This window comes from Cavia porcellus, unplaced genomic scaffold (genome assembly GCF_034190915.1).
Source record: "Cavia porcellus strain 051 isolate PalLab524CR breed Dunkin Hartley unplaced genomic scaffold, mCavPor4.1 scaffold_10, whole genome shotgun sequence".
Classification (NCBI taxonomy): domain Eukaryota; kingdom Metazoa; phylum Chordata; class Mammalia; order Rodentia; family Caviidae; genus Cavia; species Cavia porcellus.
In genome coordinates this window covers 88,621,395-88,646,169 of record NW_026947493.1, presented here as the reverse complement: position 1 = coordinate 88,646,169, position 24,775 = coordinate 88,621,395, and the positions used below count along the sequence as shown (strand labels likewise).

Here is a 24,775-nt window from a genome sequence, read left to right as displayed (position 1 = left end):
TCAGCCCTGCAGGCTAATGCCACACAGAAAGCAGAGTACCTGTGTCTTCAAAAGGCCATTCCACATTTCTATGAACCCAGTTGATTCCAGATGGTGAGGAATACAGTAAGACCAGTGAATTCCATAATATGAGCCCATTATCTCACTTCTTTTGTCATAATATGTGTTCTTTGATCAGATGCAATGCTGTCTGGAATTCTATCATGGTGGATAAAGCATTCTGTAAGTCTACAGATGGTAATTTTGGCAGAAGCTTTATATGCAGGGGAGACAAATCCATATCCAGAATATGTGTCTATAACAGTAATGGTAAAGCACGTCCTTCTATTGTGGAAGTGGTTCAATATAGCCAATCTGCCACCAGGTCATGGGTTAGTCACCCTGGAGAATGATGCCATATCAGGGACTCAGAGTTGGTCTCTGCTTCTGGCATATTGAGTATTAAGTAGAGACAGTAGCCATGTCTTCTTCATGAGTAAGAGTCTATATTGTTGATTCTTTGCATAATTTCCACCCTTACCACTATGTCTACTTTGCTCATGAGCCCAATAGGCAGTGACAGAGTGGATGAGAAAGAGGTTGAGCATTAGTAATAGAATAGGTCATCTCACCCACCAATCATTAAAGTCCTCTTCTGCTGAGATCACATTTTGGTGAGGGTTTCCTTTGGATGCAAATATTTTTGTATCCTTTCCCCACAGGGAAAGAATTTATGGAAAATAATATCTGGTGGCCTTCATGCTCAAATAGCTTTGAAACTAACTTTCCAGTCATGTTCATTCCAAAGTCCTGACCTTCACCCCAGACCATTGGCTACAACCGATGGATCATATATAATGACACATCTGTTAATTTCTCCTTCCAGGTAAAATGAGCTACCACGTTCACTGCTCAGATTTCTGGCCACTATGAAGACTGTACTTAACCAGTGTACTTCGGGGATGCCCAGAAAAGAGGCTGTGATGCTGCAGCTGTCTGTTTGGTGGAAGTACTAGCATAAAGATCAGAACCATGTGTAAATCAGATCCTATGTCTCTTCCTCTGACAGGTGATCATATGGTACATACCATAAGGCCATAGGTGCGTGTTGAGAAATGAACAGAATTAGGCCAGAAGAAGCCATATGCATTTGGACAACTTCTTCATATAACTTACTTGTACCCTCTGAACCCACCCTGGCTCAATTATGCATATACCATTGCTATCCAATGGCAGACTGTCGCTGTGCTTTTCAAATCTATGGCACAATGGATTAGATAATACTCATATCATGATAGGTAAATCAGGTCATATGGGTAACCTGGTGTCATACAGTCAGTTTTTTTTAAAAGAGAAAGTAGTTGTCTGCACCACATGTCAGAACCTTGCTCCAAAATTCTAAAGATCTCCACTGCAATTCATATATGAGAACCTGCCAGAGATTTCAAACAGCACCTTTACCTGCCACCAATACTTTGAGTAGCATTAGATCTGCTGGATTATAAAACCGCCATGGCAGAGCCGCTTGCACAACAGCCTGGATGTGTTGCAGATAATTTTCTTGTTCTGCTCCCACTCAAAACAAGCAGCTTGCCAAGCACTCAGTAAATGACCTGGAGTAAAATGCCAAAGTGGGGAATTTGAAGGCTCACTAGTGCTGTGCCTCTTTTTTCACTATAGGTGGAGCCAGACACTACCTTTTACCTTAGAAATAAAGTATCCACATACTCCACATCTCTGTACTCCTAGAAATGTCACTAAGGTAGAAAAAACTGAAATTTGAGTTGGATTTATCTCCCATCTTCTGGCTTTCAAAGACTTTACTAACAAATCTAGAGTGGTCGCTACCTCCTACTTAGTTGGTCCAATTTATTATCAATTTAATGCACCGGAGTGATCCTTGTGGGAGTGAAAAGTGATCAGGATCCCTATGCATTAAGTTGCTATACAAGGCTAGATAGATAGCATAATCCTGAATTAGGGCAGCACGGTGTACTGCTGACTTGCCAGCTGAAAATACATTGTTTCTGATGGGCCTTAAGAACAGGGATAGAGAAGAAGGAATTCAGCAAATCAGCAGCTGCATACGAAGTACCAGGAAAGTTGTTGATCTGCTCATGCAAGGAAACCATCATTAGTACAACAGCTGACTTTGACATCACCACTTGATTCAGATTCAGAGCATCTACCATCATTCTCCAAGTCCTATTCATCTTGTGCACAGGTCAGTTCGGAGAATTGAATGGGTTGTGAAATGGCCCCAAATTTTCAGTACTTGATCGTGGCACTGATCTATATAGTCTCCCCAGAGATGTTGTTTTAGCTTTATTATTCTACCAGGCAAAGGAACCCTAAAACTGGAGGAGAGCACAGCTTTAAGTCCAGTGACTTGGAACTGAGATATACATTGAGTGCCAACAGAAAGGGCTGTGAATTTCCCCTGGGGCCTTCCTGGTTTTGGGATGTTGCCTCCAGATTCTTAGAATAGCTCTAGAAAAAGTGGTGACAGCTACAAGCTACAGAGCTGCGGAAAGCAGCTGGCAAATATATCAGCTGTCTACTGCGTTTCGCTGTTTCAGAAGTCCTTACTACTAGCCATAGTGCTTTCTCTGAAGAGTGGCCTTCATATGCAAAGAGTTGCTGGAATCACCCTGAATAATATTCATATGAGAAACGTTCATAGAGAAAAATTACTTATATAAACTTCTAAAGAAATGGCTGGCATATCTGGTAGTTTATTTTGATGAGGCAACTATTGTTAATTTCAATGGTATTTTTGCTGAATGAACTGAAAGGGGCTTAGCTGACTAGTGACCCCATCTGGAAAAACAGCACAGAGGAAGAACCCACTGTGTCGCGTGAGAAAACTGGTGTAGCCAGCCATAGTGTTGCATCCTTGTAATCCCAGCACTGTGCTGGAGCAGAAAGATCACGGTGAGCTCTCAAGTCCAGCCTGAGCCATACTGATCTCATGAACAGACTAAACTACATAGCAAAGACCCTGTTTGCAACACAAAGTAGACACAGGCAGCTCTGCAAAGCCAGGAGTAAGCTCTTCTTAAATGCAGGCCAGGCCAGGTCAGCATCCTGGGAGACTAACTTGTCAGGAAGCCTCTGGGTTACAATCTTTCAGTTGCAGGCACCGGTAAGGACCGGCTTCAGTTGTCACTCTCAGCTCCAGAGGGTGGGCGCTGGAGCAGGAGCCAATCAGTGTTGAGGGGCGCCCTGCCTGACCTGTCCAATCAGGTGGCCCGAGGGTGGACAGCCGTGTTTCCGGGCTTCAGAGTCCAGATCCTGAGCGCAGTGCTGAGAAACGCCCTGCTGAGTACCCCCTGGCTGTGCGATTTCCGGCCGCTGCAGGCTGCGTGGGAATCCCGGGAACCTCCTGCCACGCAATGGTGACGTTGTGGGATGGCGCCAGCTGTGGGCAGGGCGGAGCGCGGGCTGCGGTGTGGGTGGAGGCGGGGGACAGCAATGGCGCCCGGAACTCCTCGCTGCCTGGAGTCTGTTCCTCCTCCATAGTACCCGCCTGCACGGTGCCCTCCAGCCCGCCCCGGGCAGCTGACTGTGGGCATCCAGCACCCGTCTCTCCACAGCCGCCCGCAGCCTGGAGTGCAGTCTCGGCAGCCGCAGCCTCAGCTGCATCTCCACCTGCTGTGGAGCTGATTTTGATTCCTGCGGGGAGTCAAGCTGGGGGGCTGTGGGGTGCGGGATCCCTGTCCCATCACCCCTCCAGCAGACCTGGGCGCCCTCCAGTCCGTGAATGTGTGGGACACAGGTCCTCAGCGCCACACCTTAGCGCCTCAGTCTGACCCTGCTCTGTGAGGAGAATAAGCTGCCAAAATTCCAGTATGTGCCCCCATTGCCAAACTCAAGACAAGCGATTAATTATGCCATGATAGTTGAAAGGAGGGCTCAGTAGGCCTGGTGGTGCACACCTGTAATTCCAGCACCAAGTCAAGTCTCCCTGGACAACATAGTGAGACCCTGAGTCAAACAACAATAAGACAAAACCACAAACAAAAGCCCAGAAAATAATGTTCAATATTGCTGGCGATGACTTCCTTTGGTGGAGTGATTGACAGCCATGTGATGAACCCCCGTGTTGCATACACAGCACTGCAAAAACAATCATAATCTTTAAGATGTACGTGGCACCTCTGCTAACAAGAGGGACCGCATAAATGGGCCTTCCTTCCTACATGGTGCAGCATGCCGAAAGATGTGGAAGGCATATAGCGGTATTAGCAAGGCCGGGAGAAAGTACAGCTAAGTAAAACTTCCAGAGGAGGATACCTCTTACACATACAGGGTGAGAATCATTAGACATGGCCATGTCTTGGTAGGAGTGGAAAGGAGAGTGGTAGCATCTCAGATAATTTGCCCTTTGCCCTGTTTAAGAATTGCAATGCTGGTTGAGGTGGACTGTATATTAATGGAATATTGTAGCGGAGTAAAGGCTCAGCTCTGCCGCCATATGTGTGGTTAGTGATATGAGGGTTGTCTGCAGGGAGGAACAAATGGAAAGAACAAAAGTGGGAGAGAAGGGGAGGGTGATGGTGAAATCCACACCCACTATAGACAGGTCTTCCTTGAGGTCCGATTGCTAGTGTGACAGTTAAGAACTGTGTGCTGCCACAATCAGAGGATAAGTCCAATATGATGGCGTTAAGGAAGAAGACTTAGTAAAATTTAGATAGATAAGTCTTCTAGCATTGATGAGGCTGCCTAGTCAATGTATGTTTTGTTTTGTTTCCGTTAGGGTGCTCCTATGTAATTCATACTGCTCTTGCCCTTCTTGTGCAGGTCATATTAGCCTCCAACTTGTGGCAATCTTTGTGACTCAGCCTCCTCACTATGGAAACTAGGGGTGTGTGCCAGTACACATGTCCCTTGTGGTTTTGAGGAAAAAATGTAAATTAGGAAACTTCTGACCTGTCTGTCTTTAAAATTGGTGGATAGCATCATCAAAGTTTGATGGAATAAGATTTCTCCAGGATGCAACAGACTTTTAGTGTGGTTGATGTTTGATGGTACAGAATGTTTTATTGTACAGGGTTTTTTCTCTGAACTGCATTCTCCACACCTTGTAATGGTTTTAAATTTTTGAGAACACATCTCGGTACATTGCCGTGGCTAAAGAAAACTTTTGATCTTGTTTCAGCCTTCTAGAGTGCTGAGATGAGAGGCAAGTGTTAGGGATTCCTCACTGGCTACTATGACCCAGGATTACTATGCTTGGTTAAATAAATCTTCAGTGAGGCATGAGGCTGCCCCCTGTCATCTCAGCCAACTGCACCATGAAAATAGGATTAGTGCAATAGCAAGGCCAGGCTGGATAATGCAGCAAGATCCAGATTCGATATAAAGTACAATCAATGGGACTGTGTGTCCAGTTTAAAGTAACTTGTATAACGTGCAAGGGCCCAAATTCAGTCCATCACTGAACAGTAAAGGAAAAGGTGATAAGAACTCGATGTAAAATTTACTTGGATTTTGAGTTTTATAACGTTGGCACTTCTGCTCTGTGGTACAGTACCTGCTTCAGAAGCTGGGCAGCAGCACTGAGTTCTGCTGTGAGTGACAGGACACAAGCAAAAGCATCCAGTGATTTTCAGTGTAGCATATTCAATAAATTACATGAAGTGTTTGGTACTTTACTATGAAATAAGCTATGTGTTTCATACCTTTTCTCTAATACAGTTTAATATAAGTGTGTTTATCAGTTTTGAAGGAGGGAGGCTCCAGCAATGTTTGCTCAGTTATGTATATTCAGCACCAGTTCAATACACTATAGTTTGAGCTGCCTGTGTTGAGCGGGATATTTTCTGCGGAGCTTGGTGATTCAAGCAGAATATATAGCCTCATTGTTTCACCAGTTTGCACAGTGCTTCTTTGTAGAATATGAACCTGATCAGGTAGTACCCTGTGTTGAATGTTGTATTAGTGAGGTTCTCCCAAGAAACTGAACAGGGATACATTCCAAGTAGTGTTTACACACACACACACACACACACACACACACACACACGCAAAGCTGTGCTTTGTCTTTTCTTTTCTGGTTTTATTTCTGTTTTGTTGTTTATTTACATATCTTAGTACTATCAAGAGGTGCACCACTCTCGTTGTACTGCCTGGCTTGTGCCATGAGGACACAGGGCTAGGATACAACTGTCAGTGATCAGATACAAGACCGAGCAGTTTTACCACAAGACACCAAGTCTGTAGTCCTGCAGAGGAAACAGTTCCGTTTCTTAATTCAGTTTGATGCTGACTGTGGCAGCCATTCTTACTGGCTCCGCTTGTCTGTTTTTCCACTAGCTTTCCTTGCCTTAAGAGGCTGAGCTCATGTCTTCTCTGAACTGTCACCTCCTAGACTCGGGCTCTTTTCCCTTTTGATGACTTCCATCTCTCTCTAGGGAAACAGATCAATGTAAGCATTTCTTCTGTGCCCCATATGTGGAGTTTGCATCCCTGCGATTCCCCTGAGTTCTCCTGAATTCACACACTCTATAGACGGCTCTGGCAGGTGGGATCCGGGAGAAGCCTGTGGGAGCGGCTTCTGTAGAAGGGGACAGCTGAGGTAAAGCACAGAGCTTCATGGCACTCACCCCAGATCTGGACTCTACACTCCTGTGTGTGTCATCACAGCTCAGCAATCTGTGAAGGCCTCTGTGGGTTTTGCTCCAGCAGAATCTTAAAAGGAGTGAGGGTTGAGGAGAAGAGAAGAAGCACCTGGCATGGCGGCACATGCATGTAATCCCCACACTTAGGAGGCTGAATCAGGAGGGCTGTGATGAGTCTGAGCCCAGCCTGGTAGGCTACATTGTATGAGGCCAGCTTGGGCTACACAGTGAGACCCAGTCTGGCAAAAGGAAATTGAAGAGAAAAAGTGTTCAGGTACACTTTTGTGATTTTTGTGTTACTGAGCTTCGGTTTGTAATGCAGAGTTAGCAAAATATTACCACGTGTGGTCCGTCTGTGCTGTCATGCTGCTATCCCTGAGCTAATGTGTTCACTACACCCCTTAAATGAAACATCTTCAGCCCCTAGTGATTCCACTCCCAAGAAAATGTGGGTTTAACATAACACCTCATTTGCCTTCTTCAAAGTTATGAGAAAACAGGCTTTTCAAGTTCCTTCAGTGATGCAGATGCACTGGAGCGTTCTCTTTAGTGCTGCCTAGAAACAGGTTAAAGAAAATGCCCCTGGTGCTCAGGAACAGGCTTGCTCCTGCCCAGAGTGTGTGTGAATTTGGAGTCTAAAGCGCACGTTCCCCACCACTACCACCAGGGGGCAGAAATTCTTATTTCTTCTGTATACTAACTCTAGGGGTTTTCAAAGTGGATGAATTTTACTGGTTTGTTATTCATTTACACTTTTCTTGTCTTTTATGCCTTCTTTTTACTCCGTTCCTGTGTAACCCTTCAGTATACTGTTTGCTTATCTTAAGTGTTCATATTTGTGCCAAAGATTGTTTTTTTAAAAAGCTACTTACTCTTCTAGTAATGTGTCACTTGGAGAGAAAAAAAATACCTTCTGTAATTTTTAATCTGTAGATTAATTTCATCAAGTGCACTCTTTGCCAAACAGAATCATGTTACTTTTTGTATATTTATGCAATCACTTTAAAATTTCTTTCTTTAGAAATATCTCTCTGAAGAGTTTTGATTCTTATCAGATGAGAAAGTGACTTTCTTATACTTTCTTCCATGTGTCACTATTTCTCATTTTGTAATTTTGCCTTACATCTGCCCAGAGTGCTTCTTTGAATGTTTGTGATGAAAGGCCATGTTTACTTGGTAAAATGTACGGTTTTCCACCATAAATGTGTCGTCGATGTTCTGTTCCTATTCATTTGTACTGTCTACTGTATCAAATCTCATTTTGCAGTAAAGCAGAATTATTTTTGATATGTATAAATTTAATATATCTAACTACTGTCTTGTGTTCAGACTTATATGACTTTACCTCTGCAGTGTGTCCCAGGAAATGGGAAGGGAAATTTCTCTTTACTTTTTAATTTTGTATTTGAAATTTAGAGTGCCGGCCTTTGTTTTACAAAAGGGATTGTAAAAAGTATTTCTCACATTTATAGTTGCTTCAGTGGTATTAGTTATACAATTATATTGAGGATGCGATCTAAAGAATTTATAGTATATTGCAACATGAAATCTAAGCCTGTACTTTATTATCTATATGTTTAGATCCTTTCCGATTTATCTTTCTTTTACGTTTTTGAGATAGGGGTGCCCTGTGTATTTCAGGTAACCTTGAACTTGTTGTGTATCCTGGGCTGGGAAAGAACTTGTTTATGTTTTTTCTTGACCCGACGAACTAAGGGGATTATATGCATGTGCACCATACCTGGCTGTCAACTCTAATCTGTGCAGAATATGTTTTTCCATGACTATGTTGTAGATCTTTAAAGAGTTTGTTGATAAGGTTTTTTAAAGGTGGATAGATCAACGCTTTCAAGTATATGGTTATTTCTTGTGATGATGTATTTATAGCAATATATGAGGAAGAGTTTCCATATAAAACAAAATATTGGCACAGACTTAGACAAGTTACAGAATGGTCCATTTGTTAACTCCTTTAAGGTAGTATTAGAAGCATATGCATAAATTGATCAATTTAAATATCCTTATAAATGTTTTATGCTGACAGTAGGTTTTGTATAGCTTTTATCAAATTCAGGTATGGTCCTTCTATAAATAATCTCTTCAGAGTTTTTGTCATGAAAAGATGTTAGAATTTTCTTTGATGCCTTTTTGCATCTATTGATATGATCACGTGATTTGTAACCTTACTTTGGTTCATGTGGTGTATTCCATTTGTGGATATACGTACACTGAATCATCCTTTTTTCTCAGATGAAACCTCCATAGTTAGGTTGTCTTTTTTATGATATGGTGTATTCTATTCACTAATACCACGTTGCTGAGAATTGTCTGTATGATTATTAGGGGTATTGGTCTATAATTTTTATTTTTCATTTGGAATTTATCAGATTTTGGAATCACAGTGATGCTGGCTTCTATGAGTGAATGTGGGAATCATTTTCTATTTCTTTGTGGAGCTTGAGGAACACAGATGATACAACACTCTTGAAAGTTTTATAAAATTCAACATTGAATCCTTTGAGTCTGAGCTTCATTTATGTGGTATATTCTTTCTTTCCATTTGTATTTCATTGGTTGTTACTCACTTTTTCAAAACTGTTTGTGCCTCCTTGGGTTAGCTCTGGCAATTTCTATGGGCTGAGGAATCTGTCCATCCCTTTAAAATTTGTCAGTTTTTTGAAATATTTTTCAAAGTAGCATCTTTCTGAAATCAGTAGTATCTATTATAATTTCTCTTTTATCCCTTTTAATTGCATTGATGTCTTTTTTGCTTTTGTTAAGTCTGCCTGAGAACTTACCAATTTTGTTTATTCTAAGAACCATCTCTCCAAGTTGTGATATTTTATATATATTTAGTCCCATTTTAATTGATTTCTGTTTTAATCTTTGTAATTCGCATCCCTGTTTTTGCTTTCGGCCTAGACTGCTGTTTCTGAAGTATCTTAAGATTTCTAATAATGTTATATAGTTGAACTTGCTCCCTTTTCCTAAAATAAGCATTGATTGCAGTGCAGTTGATCTCAGGACTGTTTCCTAGTGGCCTAAAGTTTACAGTGACTTGTATAAGTCTTGCCATTCACTTCCAGGAATGTTTACACGTCTACCTTGATTTCCTGTTTGACCCACTGGTTGTTTAGGCATATGTGATTCACTTTCCAGATTCTTCTACATTCTCTATGATTTCTTCTGTCATTTATTTCTATTTCTATTCTATAGTGTTCTGAAGTACACATAGGGTGATTTTGATTCTTTCATTTATTTGAGCAGGCTTTGTGGACTAAGGTGTTCTATTTTGGAAAGGTACCATGTACTGCAGAAAAAAAATCTATTCTTTAGTGGGATATAATCTACTGTAAATATCTTTTAAGTTCATGTGGCCAAGATGTGGTTTATCACTGACATTCTTTATGATTGTGTATTAATTGATCTTTTATATTCAGCAGTATGTTTTATGAAGCTACATACTCTAGTTCTCAATGCATCTTTATAAGGCTTACTGTTCTTGCTAGATTGTTCTTTTCACTAGTATGTAGCGACCTTTGCTTCTCCTAATAAGATTTAGCTTGAAGTTTACATTGTATGATTTAAATTGCTATCCTTGCTTGTTTTGGACCTAGTGTATGAAAAGTTTTTATATTCCTTAATTTTTAAGCTATGCATTTTGTTTTGCACTAGATGATTTCTTAAATGCAGTGTAACTACTAGATTTTGTATTATGGTTGCAATCTGCCAATCTATGTTTTTTAATTGGAGAGCTGAGACATCAATTTTGAGAAATTACAATCATTGTATTCTTACAATGACTTCTTTGCTATTCTTTCCTGTCATATTGATTGCTTCTTAATAATTGACCTTCCTTGTTTTCATTTCTTCTGGGTTTTTACCTATGCTGACACTAATCATTTAACAACAAAGTTCTGTTCCTGTGAGTAGTTCATTAAATGAATTCATCACTAAATGTGGGATTGTATAGCATATGTACATGACAAATTTCAAAACAGAGAAGTAGAGAGAGGAAATTTTCAACTTGACGACCAAGAAATCAAGGTAGAAATGTAAACATTCCTGGAAGTGAATTACCTACATTACTACATTATATAGCAGAACATAAAACAAGTGTGCTATACAGAAAAAGGACATTGAGATTCTATCAATCTGTACAAAAGTATACAAAAAGAAGATAGACCGATGGCTGAGTGGTAGTTCATAAGTCAGAAACAGTGTAAGTCATTAAGCCAGGTAGGTCATTCAACAAGCAATACCTGTATTGGTTTCAGTGTTTCTGTCTAAGATATTCCTGAGTACTTTTTGAGGTCATTTACATATCTCATAAGCTAGTCTTTTTCATGAAATGTCCATATTTTTCCATCTGTTTTGAAAGAGAGCTTTGCTGGGTAAATTAAACTAGGTTGGAAGTTATTCACCGTGAGGGCATGCCATACGTCACTCCACACTCTCTTTGAATTTTATGGTAATAAGTTTGTTGTGATTCTAATTGATTTGCCTTTAGAGGTGATTTTTTTCCCTCTCTGCTTCAAATTTTTATTGTGGTTTTAGCTATCTAGCTATAAAAAAGATATGCCTTGGTGAGTTTTATTTTTTTCATAGTTTTTTGGTTATTTCTATCCTGATTTCTATTTTTAACACTTTTCTCCTCTATAAATATTTTGCTCTTTGTTTTGTTTTTTTGGTACCAGGTATCAAAGAATATTTTCCTACTCTAGTTTTTGTAAACACATTAATAATCCGATCTTGATTATCTTCTAGTTTTTCCATAACTGCAAAGAGCCTTAGGTTGCTCTTTTAGTGTTTTGTAGTTCCTGCTGGATGGTTTTCTCTTCCCTTTTTTGAGTCTCTTTGAGTACTTCTGCAAAATTTACCATTTCACCTCAATTTCTGAATGGTCAGTCTTGGAGCTCACTGTGCTGAGCATATGGGCCAAGATGTGCGGCTGTGAGGGAAAGGGACACTCAAGCTCATCCTCCTGCCCGGGATGGATGCATAACCCTAGCCGGTGGCGAGGGGCATGGCATTCCGTTGCTTTTCCCATCCCAATGTTTCCCTTTCTACTACACTTTAGACATTTTTTTAAAATTTTTATTTAAAAGGAAAAAGAGAAAAACACAAAACAAAACAAAGCAGTGTAAGGGTACAAGTAATACAGAACTACAAAAAAAAAAAAAAAAGGTAAAAAATCACCAGTTAATAGATTACATATTATCATCTTAGAGATACTTGCTCAAATCACAGTATCAAAGCATACAAAGTGTGTTCAAACGGTTGTGTTCAATGATCCAACCAGAAACATTAATATGGTCAGCTATTTAACACTCCTAAACACACTTGCTGTTGTATCCTTTAGAGCTCTTTTTTTCCCTCTCTTTTTTACAACAAAATCCACACATTTTGGGTTTTATTACTCCTTAGTTCTTATTACTTTTGGGGGGGGGGAGAGAATAAAGTCAAATATGGCAAAACAAAGCTGTCAGTCAAAACCAAGGATAGACATAGCACATGATGTAAAACAGAGTACCAGGTTATCAACAATGGTTATCAACCATGTCTCTTGTTTCCTGAAAAAGAATTGTCTATCGCATTAGACATTATAAAGTTGAACAAAACAGTAGAGAACAAGACCAATAAAACTTAAGCATTGTAAACATTACAGGACTTCCAAAGGAGACAATAGTCAAACCAGAATGGGCATCTTAGTGAATCTTATTGCCTTCAAAGTAGTTGCCTATACCCTCAAACTTGATACTATCATACAGAATGGAACAGTCTAATCAGTCAAAACAAGATCGTGAGATATTACAGGACTTCAAAACAAGTTAATAGGAAATCAAAAAGAGTTACTATTATATATCCTGCTAATTTTTTTTAATTTTTCTCCTTAATTAAAACAAAATAAGAAATAACTAAAAAACTTTTTAATGTATAAGGGAGAGATTGAGATAAAAGAGGACATAACAATATAACAATACAGGTCAAAGCATGATAGTTTCAGCAACCTAGTGCTTCACCACCAAATAACCCGACTTAATAGCGGTTACCATAGTGTCTGTCTTTTTCCTTGAAATATTTGAATAAAACTTCATATACTACAGCTTCAAATATTACCATATCAAGAAGCCCAGAATAAAGCCTTTCCAATTAATAAGTGAAAACTTTATAAGGCTTCAAGGCCACATAATGGGGAATCATGATTACCACATATTTTTATATATTTGAATCATTCCTTACATTAAGGAAACTATTCAGTATTCACACATGCGAGATTGATTTATTTCACTTATGAGTATGGTCTCAAGCTGCGCCCCTTGATCCTTCTTTATAGCTGAATAATACTCCATTGTATAGAAATACCACAACTTTGTTATCCATTCCTCAGATGATGGACACTTGGGTTGTTTCCAAGATCTGGCGACCACAAATTGCGCTGCTATAAACATAGGTGCACATATATCACTGTGGTACGATGCTTTCAGTTATTCTGGGAATATGCCTAGAAGTGAAATAGCTGGAATAAATGGGACTTCCAATCCCAGCTTTTTGAGAAATCGGGAATATGCCTAGAAGTGAAATAGCTGGAATAAATGGGACTTCCAATCCTAGCTTTTTGAGAAATCTCCAGACTGACCTTCACAAAGGCTGCACCAGTCTACACTACCACCAACAGTGTAGGAGAGTTCCTTTTTCCCCACATCCTCGCCAGCATTTGTTGTTGTTGGTTTTCTTGATCCTGGCCATTCTTTCAGGAGTGAGATGGTATCTCAGTGTGGTTTTAATTTGCGTTTCTCTAATGACCAATGATGATGAACATTTTTTCATGTATTTATTTGCCATTTGTATTTCTTCATCTGAGAAGAGCGTATTCATCTCAAATGCCCATTTTTGGATTGGATCTTTGAATTTTGGGGGTCTGAGTTTTTTTAATTCTTTATATGTTTTCGACAAGAGTCCCTTGTCTGAGAGAGAGTTCACTAAAATCTTTTCCCAGTTTGTGGGTTTTCTTTTCACTATGCTGGAGATTTCTTTTGACATGCAGAAACTTTTTAATAAGAAGTGGTCCCAGTTATTGATTCTGGGAAGTATTTCCCATGCAGTTTGAGTCCTGTTCATGAATTCTCTACCTACTCCTATGTCTTCAAGGTTTCTACCCAATTTGTCTTCCAATAGATTTAGTGTTTCTGTTTTAATATTCAGATCTTTGACCGATTTAGATTTTAATTTAGTATGTGGTGATAGACATGGGTTTAGCTTTAGTTTTCAGCAAATGGAGAGCCAGTTTTTCCAGCACCATTTATTAAAGAGACTGTCGTTCTTCCAGTGAACCTGCTTGGCTCCTTTATCAAAGATAAGGTGGTTGAGTGTGTTTGTACTTGTGGTTGTATCTTCTAATCTATTCCATTAATCTTCGGCTCTGTTTTGATTCCAGTACCATGTTGATTTTACTACAGTTGCCTTGTAGTATAACTTCAAGTCAGGGATTGTGATGCCTCCTGCTTTGTCTTTCCTGCTTAGAATTGCCTTTGTATTCTAGGTCTCTTCTGGTTCCAGATGAAATTTAGGAGTGATTTCTCTAGATCTATAAGGTATGTTGACGGTATTTTTATTGGGATTGCATTGAATCTGTATAACAGTTTTGGGAGAATGGCCATTTTCACAATGTTTGTTCTTCCTATCCATGAGCAAGGGATGTCTTTCCATTTTCTGAGATCATCTTCAATTTCTTTTTTCAGTGTATTATAATTTTCACGGTATAAGTCTTTCACTTCTTTCGTAAGAGTAATTCCTAAATATTTCATTTTTTGCTTGCTAATGTGAAGAGTGTAGTTTCTCTTATTTCCCTCTCTGTGATTTTGTTGTTCATGTATAGGAATGCTATTGATTTCTGAGTATTGATTTTGTATCCAGCCACATTACTGAATTTATTTATTGTATCCAAGAGTCTTTCAATGGAGTTTAGGGGGTCTTCTATGTAGAGTATCATGTCATCTGCAAACAGTGGTAATTTGACTTCTTCTTTTCCTATCTTTACCCCTTTTATTTCTCTCTCTTGTCTAATTGCTCTGGCTAGTACTTCCAGTACTATATTAAATAGGAGTAGTGATAAAGGGCATCCTTGTCTGGTGCCTGATTTTAAAGTAAAGGCTTTCAATTTTTGGCCATTTAGTATGATGCTGGCTGTTGGTTTGTCATAAATGGCCTTTATTATATTGAGGTAAAGACCACCTATTCCGATTTTCTGTGAAATTCTTATCATGAATGAATGTTGGACCTTATTGAAGGCTTTTTCTGCATCTGTAGAAATGATCATGTGATTCTTACTTTGACTTTATTGACATGGTGGATTACATTTATTGATTTACGAATGTTGAACCATCCCTGCATTCCTAGGATGAATCCCACTTGGTCATGGTGTATAATCTTCTTGATCATTTGCTGTATCCTATTTGCCAATATTTTATTGAGGATTTTTGCATATGTGTTCATTAGGGAGATTGGTCTATCATTCTCTTTTTTAGTTGGGTCTTTCTCAGGTTTTGGTACTAGAGTAATATTTGCTTTCAGGACTGACTTAGGAAGGATTGCTTCCCTTTCAATTTCATTGAATAGTTTGAGGAGTGTCAGCATTATGTCTTCTTTGTATTTCTTGTAGAATTCTGCAGTGAATCCATCTGGGCCTGGGCTCTTCTTTGTAGGTAAGGACTTAATTACATTTTCAATTTCATTAACAGAGATTGGGTTATTCAACAGTTTTACATCCTCTTGATCTAGCTTTGGTACTTCGTATGTTTATAAGAATCTGTCTATTTCTTCTGTGCTATCAAACTTTTGAGAGTAGAGGTTTTCGCAATAGGTGTTGATGATCTTCTGTGTTTCTATTGGTTCTGTAGTGATTTCACCTTTTTCATTTCTTATTGCATGAATTTGAGCTTCTTCTTCCCTTTTTTAAATAAGGTTGGGTAGGGGCTTATCGATTTTATTTATTCTTTGAAAGAACCAAGTCTTTGATTTGTTGATTCTTTGGATTGTTTTCTTAGTCTCTATTGCATTGATTTCTGCTCTGATTTTTATAATTTCCTCTCTTCTTTTGGCTTTGGGCTTGACTTGCTCTTCTTTTTCTAGCTGTTTGAGGTGTAGCATCAAGTTATTTATTTGTATTCGTTCTGTTTTCCTGATGTGGGAACTCAGTGCAATAAATTTTCCTCTGAGGACGGCTTTCATTGCATCCCACAAATTCCGGTAAGTTTTATCTGCATTTTCATTTTCTTCTAGGTATTGTTTAATTTCTTCTTTAATTTCTTCTGTGACCCACTAATTACTCAGGAGTGTGTTATTCAGTTTCCATGTGTTTGCGGGATTTTTGTATCTGTTATCATTAATTTCTAATTTCAGAGTGCTATGATCCGATAACATGCAAGGGATGATTTCAACTCTTTTGAATTTGTTTAAATATGTTGTGTGAGCTAATATATGGTCTATTTTAGAGAATGATCCATGTACTGCTGAGAAGAATGTGTATTCTGATGTTGTTGGGTGGAACATTATGTGTATGTCTATCAAATCCATTTTTTCGCAGGTGTGATTCAGTTCTGTTATTTCTTTGCTCATTTTCTGTCTGGTTGATCTTTCCCTTGGTGTCAGTGGCGTATTAAGGTCTCCTGTTACAATTGTGTTACTGATAATTTGAATTTTCATTTCTGTTAATAGCTGTTTTATATAACTGGTTGCTCTGGAGTTTGATGCATATATATTTAAGACAGTTATCTCTTCCTCTTGGAGTTTTCCCCTAACGTGTATGTAGTGACCTTCTTTGTCCTTTATGGTCATTGTTGGCTTAAAGTTCACGTTGTCTGCAAACAGAATGGCTATTCCTCCCTTTTTTTTGGATTTCTGCTGCATGAAGTATTGTTTTCCATCCTTTGACTTTCAGTCTGTGAGTATCCTTCTTGGATAGATGGGTTTCCTGTAAACAGCATATGGTTGGATTTTGTTTCTTGATCCATTCTGCTGGTCTGTTTCTTTTGATTGGTGCATTGAGACCATTTACATTAATGGTTATTACTGTTAAATGCTGTTTTATTGTTGACATGTTATCTCTCTGCTGTTGCATCTTTATCCTTCTGTTCTGTTTAATTATCTGCTTTGTGTATCTAAACTGTCTTTCAATATTTTTTGCAGGGTTGGTTTGGTGTTCATGAAATTCTTTAGCTGTTCTTTGTCATGGAAGTATCGTATTTCACCATCAATTTTGAATGATAGTTTTTCAGGATACATCATTCTAGGTTGGAAACCATTTTGCTTTAGGATCTGGAATACTTCACTCCATGCTCTTCTTGGCTTTATTTTTTGTGCTGAGAAGTCTGCTGTGATTCTGATAGGTTTTCCTTTATAAGTGATCTGTCTTTTCTCTTTGACAGCTTTTAATAATCTATTCTTGTGCTGGATTTCTGGGATGGTGATTATTATATGTCTGGGTGTAGTTTTATTTTGGTTATGACTATTTGGAGTTCTATATGCTTCACTGATCCTGATGTCGGTTTCTGATCTCATGCTTGGGAAATTTTCAGCTATTACTTCTCTAAATATCCTCTTGACATCCTTTATGTTGTCTCCTTCTTTTTCATTAATCCCTATCATTCTTATGTTATTTTTCTTTGCATCGTCTTGCAGTTGTTGAATTGTTGTTTCCTGATTCCTTGTTATTTTTAAAAGATCTTTCCTTTCCTGTTCACTAGCTGCAATCCTGTCTTCAAGGTCTGAAATTCTATCTTCACTTTCATTAAGGTGGTTTTTACAACTTTCAGTGGAGTTTTTTATTTCTTGTATATCTCTGTGCATCTGCATTATGTATTCTGTTTGGTTCTTATATTGCTCGTCTAGGGATTCTATCTTTTTGTTTAGTTCCTCCAATTTTTTATCTGTGTTTTCTTTAGATATATTCAGAATCTCTTTCATTTCTTTTATCATTTCTTCTTTTACCTGTGAGATTATTTCGAGTTTGAATTTCTTTAAAGCTTCCTGGAGATGCTTGTTAATTTCAGTAGCTATTGTGTCCGATATTTGAGGTGAATGGCATATATTTTCTTCTATATACATTGCTCCTAGGGTTTCTTGAGATGGGCTGGAGGTTTGAGGTTATAATTTGGTCTTTCGTTTTGTCATTTTCCTGTATTTCTGTGTTTCAAGTGTTATTTGAAAGCTTCCTCAGGATCTGTTGGAAATCCCCTTCTATGTTTGCAGCTACTGAGACTCTGACACCACGTTACCCCAAGCCACTGGGCCTGCAGAACCAATGGCCCTCCTCTGCCTGTTCAGAACTCTGCAGTTCCAGATAAGCTGGGCCTCAGGGACACTGTGTGCCCACCTGCCTGTTGGAAGCTCCACAGCTCTCCAATCGCAGCCGGGATGTGGAGGTGGATGTAGATGCCTCAAACCCACCTCTCCACTTCACTGCACCAGGAAGCCTGGAGGGACCCGAACAGTCTGGGCTTTGGGCAGAGTGCCCTGAGCACTCACTACAGGCTGCAGGGCCTCTGGAACCTGCGATGCTCCATCGCCTGCTGAGACATCCACAGTCCTCCAGACGCACAAGGAGGCTGATGCTGGTGCCCCAGATCTGCCCAGCCCCTCCTCTGCACACCTATGGCTAGGTGCAGGAGTCCCAAACAGGCTGGGCTCCGGGGATAGCGTGGGCCCGCCTACCCGTTGGAAGCTCTGCAGTTTTCCAAGTGCAGCCAGGATGGGGAGGCGAATGTAGAGGCCTCAAACCCACTCCTCCACTTCACTGCACCACTTTAGACATTTTTGTATTTCTGTGACTGGCATGTATTCCATATCAGTGAGCTCTAACAAAATATGTCTTCCTTAATCTAATTGTATCATTAGACTTACTCTAATGACTACTACAGTATTTTTCACTAGCATTGTAAATTACCATTCATGAATTTTACTTTGTGTTTAATTACAGTTTTGTCTCTGGAGCCAGTGTCAAGTTTCACAATGCCATCTAAATAGAAACTGAATGAAAAGATCTATTTTCTTAATAATAATTGGAAGATATGTATATATGTATATTTTCAATCTTTTGTCAGGAAAGTTATTAGATATTCATTTGCCCAAATTCTTTTTACCCCATGTTTGATCAAATAAGCCGTCTCCATAAAGCACGCTTTACAGACAGTGTAGAAATAAAACCGAGTTAAATAGCAGGAGAACCAGTATTTCCATTCTGATGTTTCTTTAGCAATACATTGGCATCTAGCATAAAATTCATGTGTGACACATGCGTAGAGATATAAACTAAGTGTTTGATGACCACAACATGAAGTAACCACTTATTGAATAGACTCATTTCAATTTCTTGTAAGCGTATTTGAGGTTTTGTGTTGTAAGTTTTACTATTCTTCCTGAAAATGTATTTCTGATTGCTTAGAAAGTAGTGACCTTTGAGGATGTGGCTGTGAAATTCACCATGGAGGAATGGGCTTTGTTGGATCCATCCCAGAAGACGCTCTACAGAGATGTGATGTGGGAAAACTTTAAGAATGTGACCACTATAGGTAAGGAAGATATTATTTCTCATTTACACCATCAGAGAGCGTGGGTTATTGCTCATCAGTGCAGTTTACTTATTTGGAATATGGAAATATTTTCAAGAATATCCTAGTTATTGTCACATTGGATCAGGAATATAAATAGTAGCTAATAATTTCTATCTAATGTAGTAACTCATCATTACATTTCTTTTTCTACACTTCAGAAAGAAACTGGGATGACCAGCAAATTGAAGATGAGTACAAAAATTACAGGAAAATCCTAAGGTAATATACACTGACAAGCATGTTCCTCAAAAGTTAGAAACATTAAAGCCAAGCAAACTACACGAATAAGGTCATATTTAAAAAATTACATAGTGAGATAGTCATGGTAGCATATGTCTTTAATCCCAGCACTGGGGCATCTCATGAAGGAAGATTGCCAGGAGTTGAAGACAAGTCTGAGCTATATAGTGAGTCTGAGGCTGACTTGAACTATGTAAAGTAAATTTGTGTCAAAAATTAAACAAACAAGAAGCCATGTTCAAAATTCTTTAATGCCATGAAATTTCTCCAAAGGTACATACATGGTTAGTATCTAGAATTTGAATGTGACAGTTAAACATTTGAAGTATCTCAGTATTTGAAATGTAGTACTCTTCTTGCTAGATGGAAATGTATTGCTAAATGTATCACGTTATGTGATAAAAGACATTATATAAAGCATAATAATTTTTTATGCTTAAGTTCATAAAACTGTTGTATGAGATTCTATTTATGCATTAGTTACAAGTACATATAAAAAACTTCTGTGTACTTGTTGCAAGTGCAGGATATCTAGTTACATATACATTTAATTTCAAAAGACTAATTACTTGTCAAACACCTTCCTTAAGTAATGCTATATGGGTTTAAATGTAGTATAAACATTCAGCATTTGTAATATTGGAACTTTGAGGAGCTATTCAAAATCTTAATCAATACCCCTGTTATGATAATAGCTATTTTCAAGCCAACTTCAAAAGCATTTAGTCTCTTTATATTCCAAAATAGATTATTAGGAGGCACCTTCCCAAAATGTTGGTGGGAATGTTATTGTAATGTTGTATCTATAGAAATGTGTTTACAAGTTCCTCAGAAAACTAAAAATAGAAATTCCATTTCATCCTTCTATACCTTTACTGGCTATATTCCCCCAAAGTTAAAGTTAATCATATTACACTGGTACACACATTTCCATCTTTGTAGCAATAAAACTTATAAAAGTGAAGCTCTGCAAACAGCCTAGATGCCCAGTCACAGATGAGTAGAAAGAAAATTGGGATAGTCTGTATAGTACTGAGCATCCTGGGAAGCACATTCATGCTCATCCTGGGCAACTGAATGTTTAACTCAGTTCCATAATATAAGATAAATGAGTGTAGCTCGCTGATAAGGTTCTGGGTTCAGTCTCGAGCACTAGAAATCCTGTGCTTTGTACATGTAGTTTTATTACTTTACATAAAGGTGGTGAAATGATGTCATTTGCCAAAATATAGATTGATCGAAGCCCATGTTACATTAAATAAGATTAAGAACAGAAAGTTCAATATAGTGTGATGTATTTTGTATGAAAAATGCAAAATACGAGGTGAGAAAAAAATACAGGAGACCTGATAGAAAAGAGAGGCAGACATGGGAGTGGGGAAAGAAACTCAGAAAGAAGGAGGGGTAGAGTCAGGAAGAAAGAAAGTATGAGAAATAATGCATACGGTATGCATAGGAACCAACTGTTCAAATTGAGAGTAATCATTATGCATTGCAAACATCATAGCCAAACACCCAAATGGATACTGTTTTGGTAAAAGCTGTTTCCAAGCCATCATCCAGAGTTTACAGTCATCAATGGTCAAATATAGTTTGGAGGCATTAAGTCAGGTCTTCTAAGTAAGCAATTAATATAAATCACTTTTAAGTGGAACTGATTGGTTTATTATATTTTTTACAGAAATGCAGAGGTAGATAAATGCTGTAAATATAAATTATGGTATCAGCGTGAAGAAATGCTTGTTAGGACTCATGATATAAATGTGCACACAAAACTCCTTGGTACAAGACCAGATGAAAGCCTTGAATGTGGAAAGCCTGTGTTTCGTCCCTCATCACCAACCACGCCCATCATACATGACACTGGACTCAAATCATACGAGGTCCATGGATTTGAACAGAAGTTCTCTAATTGTAGCAGACATGGGAATACCTCTGCTGGCTTACAATCCATTCAGAAACTTGCAAAGACAAATCCTGAAGAAAAACCCTATGGATACAAGCAATGTGGAAAATCCTTCTCTGATTACAGTGAAGAAAATAATTCTGAAGAGAAATCCTTTGCATATAACCAAGAGGCGAGAGCCTTCAGTGCACCCAACTATTTTCAAATCAGGACAGGAAATCATAATAGGGTGAACACTTCTATATATGTACAATGTGGCAAAGGTTTGAATTCTTACCATGATGTTCAGAACCATGAAAGAACTCACACTGAATCCAAATCTGATGTACATCAACACCATTGGAAATCCTTAAATAATAACACACCATTAGGCAATCATAAAATAACTCACACTATGGAACAGCCCTATGCATGTAACCAATGTGGCAAAGGTTTCAGCACACAGAATTATTGTCAAAGTCATGAACAAACTCACAATGGGGAGAAATCTTATGTGTGCAAGCATTGTGGGAAAGCTTTCAACAAACAGAGTCTTTGTCAAAGACATGAACGAACTCACCTCGGGAAGAAATCCTATGTTTGTAAGCAGTGTGGGAAAGCTTTTGGCACACAGAGTCATTGTCAGAGACATGAACTGACTCACAGTGGGGAGAAACCTTATGTATGTAAGCAGTGTAAGAAAGCTTTCACCACATATAGTTCTTGTCAAAGACATGAAAGGACCCACACCGGGGAGAAACCCTATGTATGTGACCAGTGTGGGAAGGCTTTTGGCACACACAGTGTATATAAAATTCATGAAAGGATTCACAGTGGGGAGAAACCCTATGTATGTAACCAATGTGGTAAAGCTTTCAGCAGGCACAGTGAATGTAAAATACATGAAAGAATTCACACTGGGGAGAAGCCCTATGTATGTAAGCAATGTGGGAAAGGGTTCAGCACACAGAGTCGTTGTCAAAGACATGAAGAAACTCATAGTGGGGAGAAACCCTACATATGTAAGCAATGTGGGAAAGCTTTTAGGACCTACAGTCATTGTAAAACACATGAAAAGACCCACACTGGGGAGAAACCTTACCTATGTAAGCAATGTGGAAAAGCTTTCAGGACACAGAGTCTTTATAAAATGCATGAACGAACTCACACTGGAGAGAAACCTTATGTGTGCAAGCACTGTGGGAAAGCTTTCAGTACACACAAAAATTGTCAAAGGCATGAAAAGATTCACACCGGGGAGAAGCCCTATGTATGTAAGCAATGTGGGAAAGCTTTCAGTAGGCACAATGAATGTAAAATACATGAAAGAATTCACACTGGGGAGAAGCCCTATGTATGCAAGCAATGTGGGAAAGCTTTCACCACACACAGATACTGTCAAGAACATGAAAGAACTCACACTTGGGAGAAACTGTACTTATGTAAGCAGTGTGGGAAAGCTTTCACCACACACAGCTATTGTCAAAGACATGAACGAACTCACACCAGTGGTAAACCGTGTGTATGTAAGCAATGTGGGAAAGCTTTCAGGACTCAGAGTCTTTATAAAATACATGAACGAACTCACACTGGAGAGAAACCATATGTATGTAAACAATGTGGGAAAGCTTTTAGGACACACAGTCATTGTAAAACACATGAAAGAACCCACACTGGGGAGAAACGATATGTATGTAACCAATGTGGGAAAGCATTCAGTAGGCACAGTGAGTGTAAAATACATGAAAGGACTCACACTGGGGAGAAGCCTTATGCATGTAAACAATGTGGGAAAGCTTTTAGCAGGCACAGTCGATGTCAAAGACATGAAAGGAATCACGCAGTGTAGAAACCTTGTGTGTGCACTGACATGAAAATACGGTGCAGAGAAGCCTTTGTATGCAATATTTTTAAAAAATCTTTCCTGGTACAGTGGTTCACACCTGTAATCCCAATACTTAGGGGTCTGAGGCAGGAGAATAACTGAGTTCAAGGCCACTCTTGGCTATATACGGAGTTCAAGGCCAGCATGACCTACATATCAAGACCGTGTCTCAAAAAACAAAGAAAAAACCCCTCAGTACAGAGGCATATTTGAAAAAAAATAGGATAGAGAATCTGAACATATGTGAACAATGTGAAAAATTTTTATTTTTCTCAATGCATTCAAGTTCATGAAGGAATTCACATGAGAGGGAAGCCATTAAATATGGAAAACCCATCTTTTCACTTGAAAATAATGAAAGAATCCTCACTGAAGAAAAAACCTTTGTAAATAATGTGTGAAAACTTTGATTTTCATAAGATCAGAAAAATGTACAAACTGTAAATGAGATTTAGAGTAAATCCTGAATGTGAGAAAGCTAGGAATCAGTGACAGAGAGAGGTATGTTAGTGAGAAACACTTATTTCAAAGCACACATCCAGAGACAGTCTTCCTCCAAAATATTAATGGGTTAATGTATTGGTGAGGTTGAAAATTGTATAATAATCTTGAATTCAATATAAACAGCACATTGCATCCAAGTCTTCAGTACATGGCCTTCAAGGGACATTTTACATGCAAACCACTGACTTAGTTGAATGGGAAAGTAAATTCATAAATAAAATGAAATTTTATTGAGTCTTAAAAAATGCTTCATTTCTGACTGTAGTTTGACCAAGAGGCCATTACATGAAATATGCCACACGTAGGCTAAGTAAATCTTCACTGTATTTGTTTTTAGTAACAATGAAGAACTTTAAAGAAGCAGAAAGTAGTGATGATTGCCATGTATGTAGGTGGAAAAGTTGAGTGATGCTAGTGAGAAAATAGTGTTTCTCTTGTAGAGTACAATTGGCATATGTCCCATCGTGACTACAGTGATTGACACAGTGACACATAGCATTAATTTGCAAGAAGTTGTTTTTAGCGTTTTCTTCACATACCCAAAGGTAATTGTCTTAGGTGACACAAAGGCTACCAATGAAGAATGTGGTAATTTCACAATATAAACAATAACACATTGCATTGTATGCTTTTGACATTTTAATTTTTTGTTTAATGAATACAATTAAATTTAGCAAAAATGACTGGTTTCATGTGTGTCCAAAGAAATTTTCCTTTTTTCACTTTTTATAAATGTTATTTAGTTTGTACTGTATTTTTTCTGAAAATCAGTATTGGGGGCTGGGGATTTAGCTCAGCGGCATAAGCGCTTGCCTTGCAAGCACGTGGTCGTGAGTTCCATCCCCAGTACCAATTTAAAAAAAAAAAAAAAAGAATTAGTATTAGTTGGTCCAAAAAAGAAAATAATTAGTATTAGTTGGTACACTGTAAAACTGAATGTATTCTCCATTTTAGGGAAACATACTTGATTCATTGTAAATTTAAAATAGCTGTTTCAGGATAAAATTTTGAAAATATTGTCATTATCACCAGTTCATTTCACTGC

General features: G+C 38.5%; 1 protein-coding gene across 1 annotated transcript; it reads left to right on the top strand.

The window, feature by feature from the left end:
• Positions 1–234: 234 nt before the first annotated feature.
• Positions 235–24,411, top strand: LOC100715003 (zinc finger protein 431). The gene is made up of 5 exons (XM_013144116.3): positions 235–412; positions 3,226–3,377; positions 19,048–19,174; positions 19,375–19,435; positions 21,138–24,411. The coding sequence occupies exons 1-5, from the start codon at positions 235–237 to the stop codon at positions 23,188–23,190; spliced, it is 2,571 nt and encodes an 856-aa protein (XP_012999570.2). The 3' UTR covers positions 23,191–24,411.
• Positions 24,412–24,775: the final 364 nt, after the last annotated feature.

Coding starts and splice junctions, on each gene's coding strand:
- LOC100715003 (XM_013144116.3), top strand. CDS start 235: ATGGTAATTTTGGCAGAAGCTTTATATGCAGGGGAGACAAATCCATAT. Junction 413..3,225: donor TGCCATATCAGGGACTCAGA/GTTGGTCTCTGC, acceptor CTGTCCAATCAG/GTGGCCCGAGGGTGGACAGC. Junction 3,378..19,047: donor GAACCTCCTGCCACGCAATG/GTGACGTTGTGG, acceptor CTGATTGCTTAG/AAAGTAGTGACCTTTGAGGA.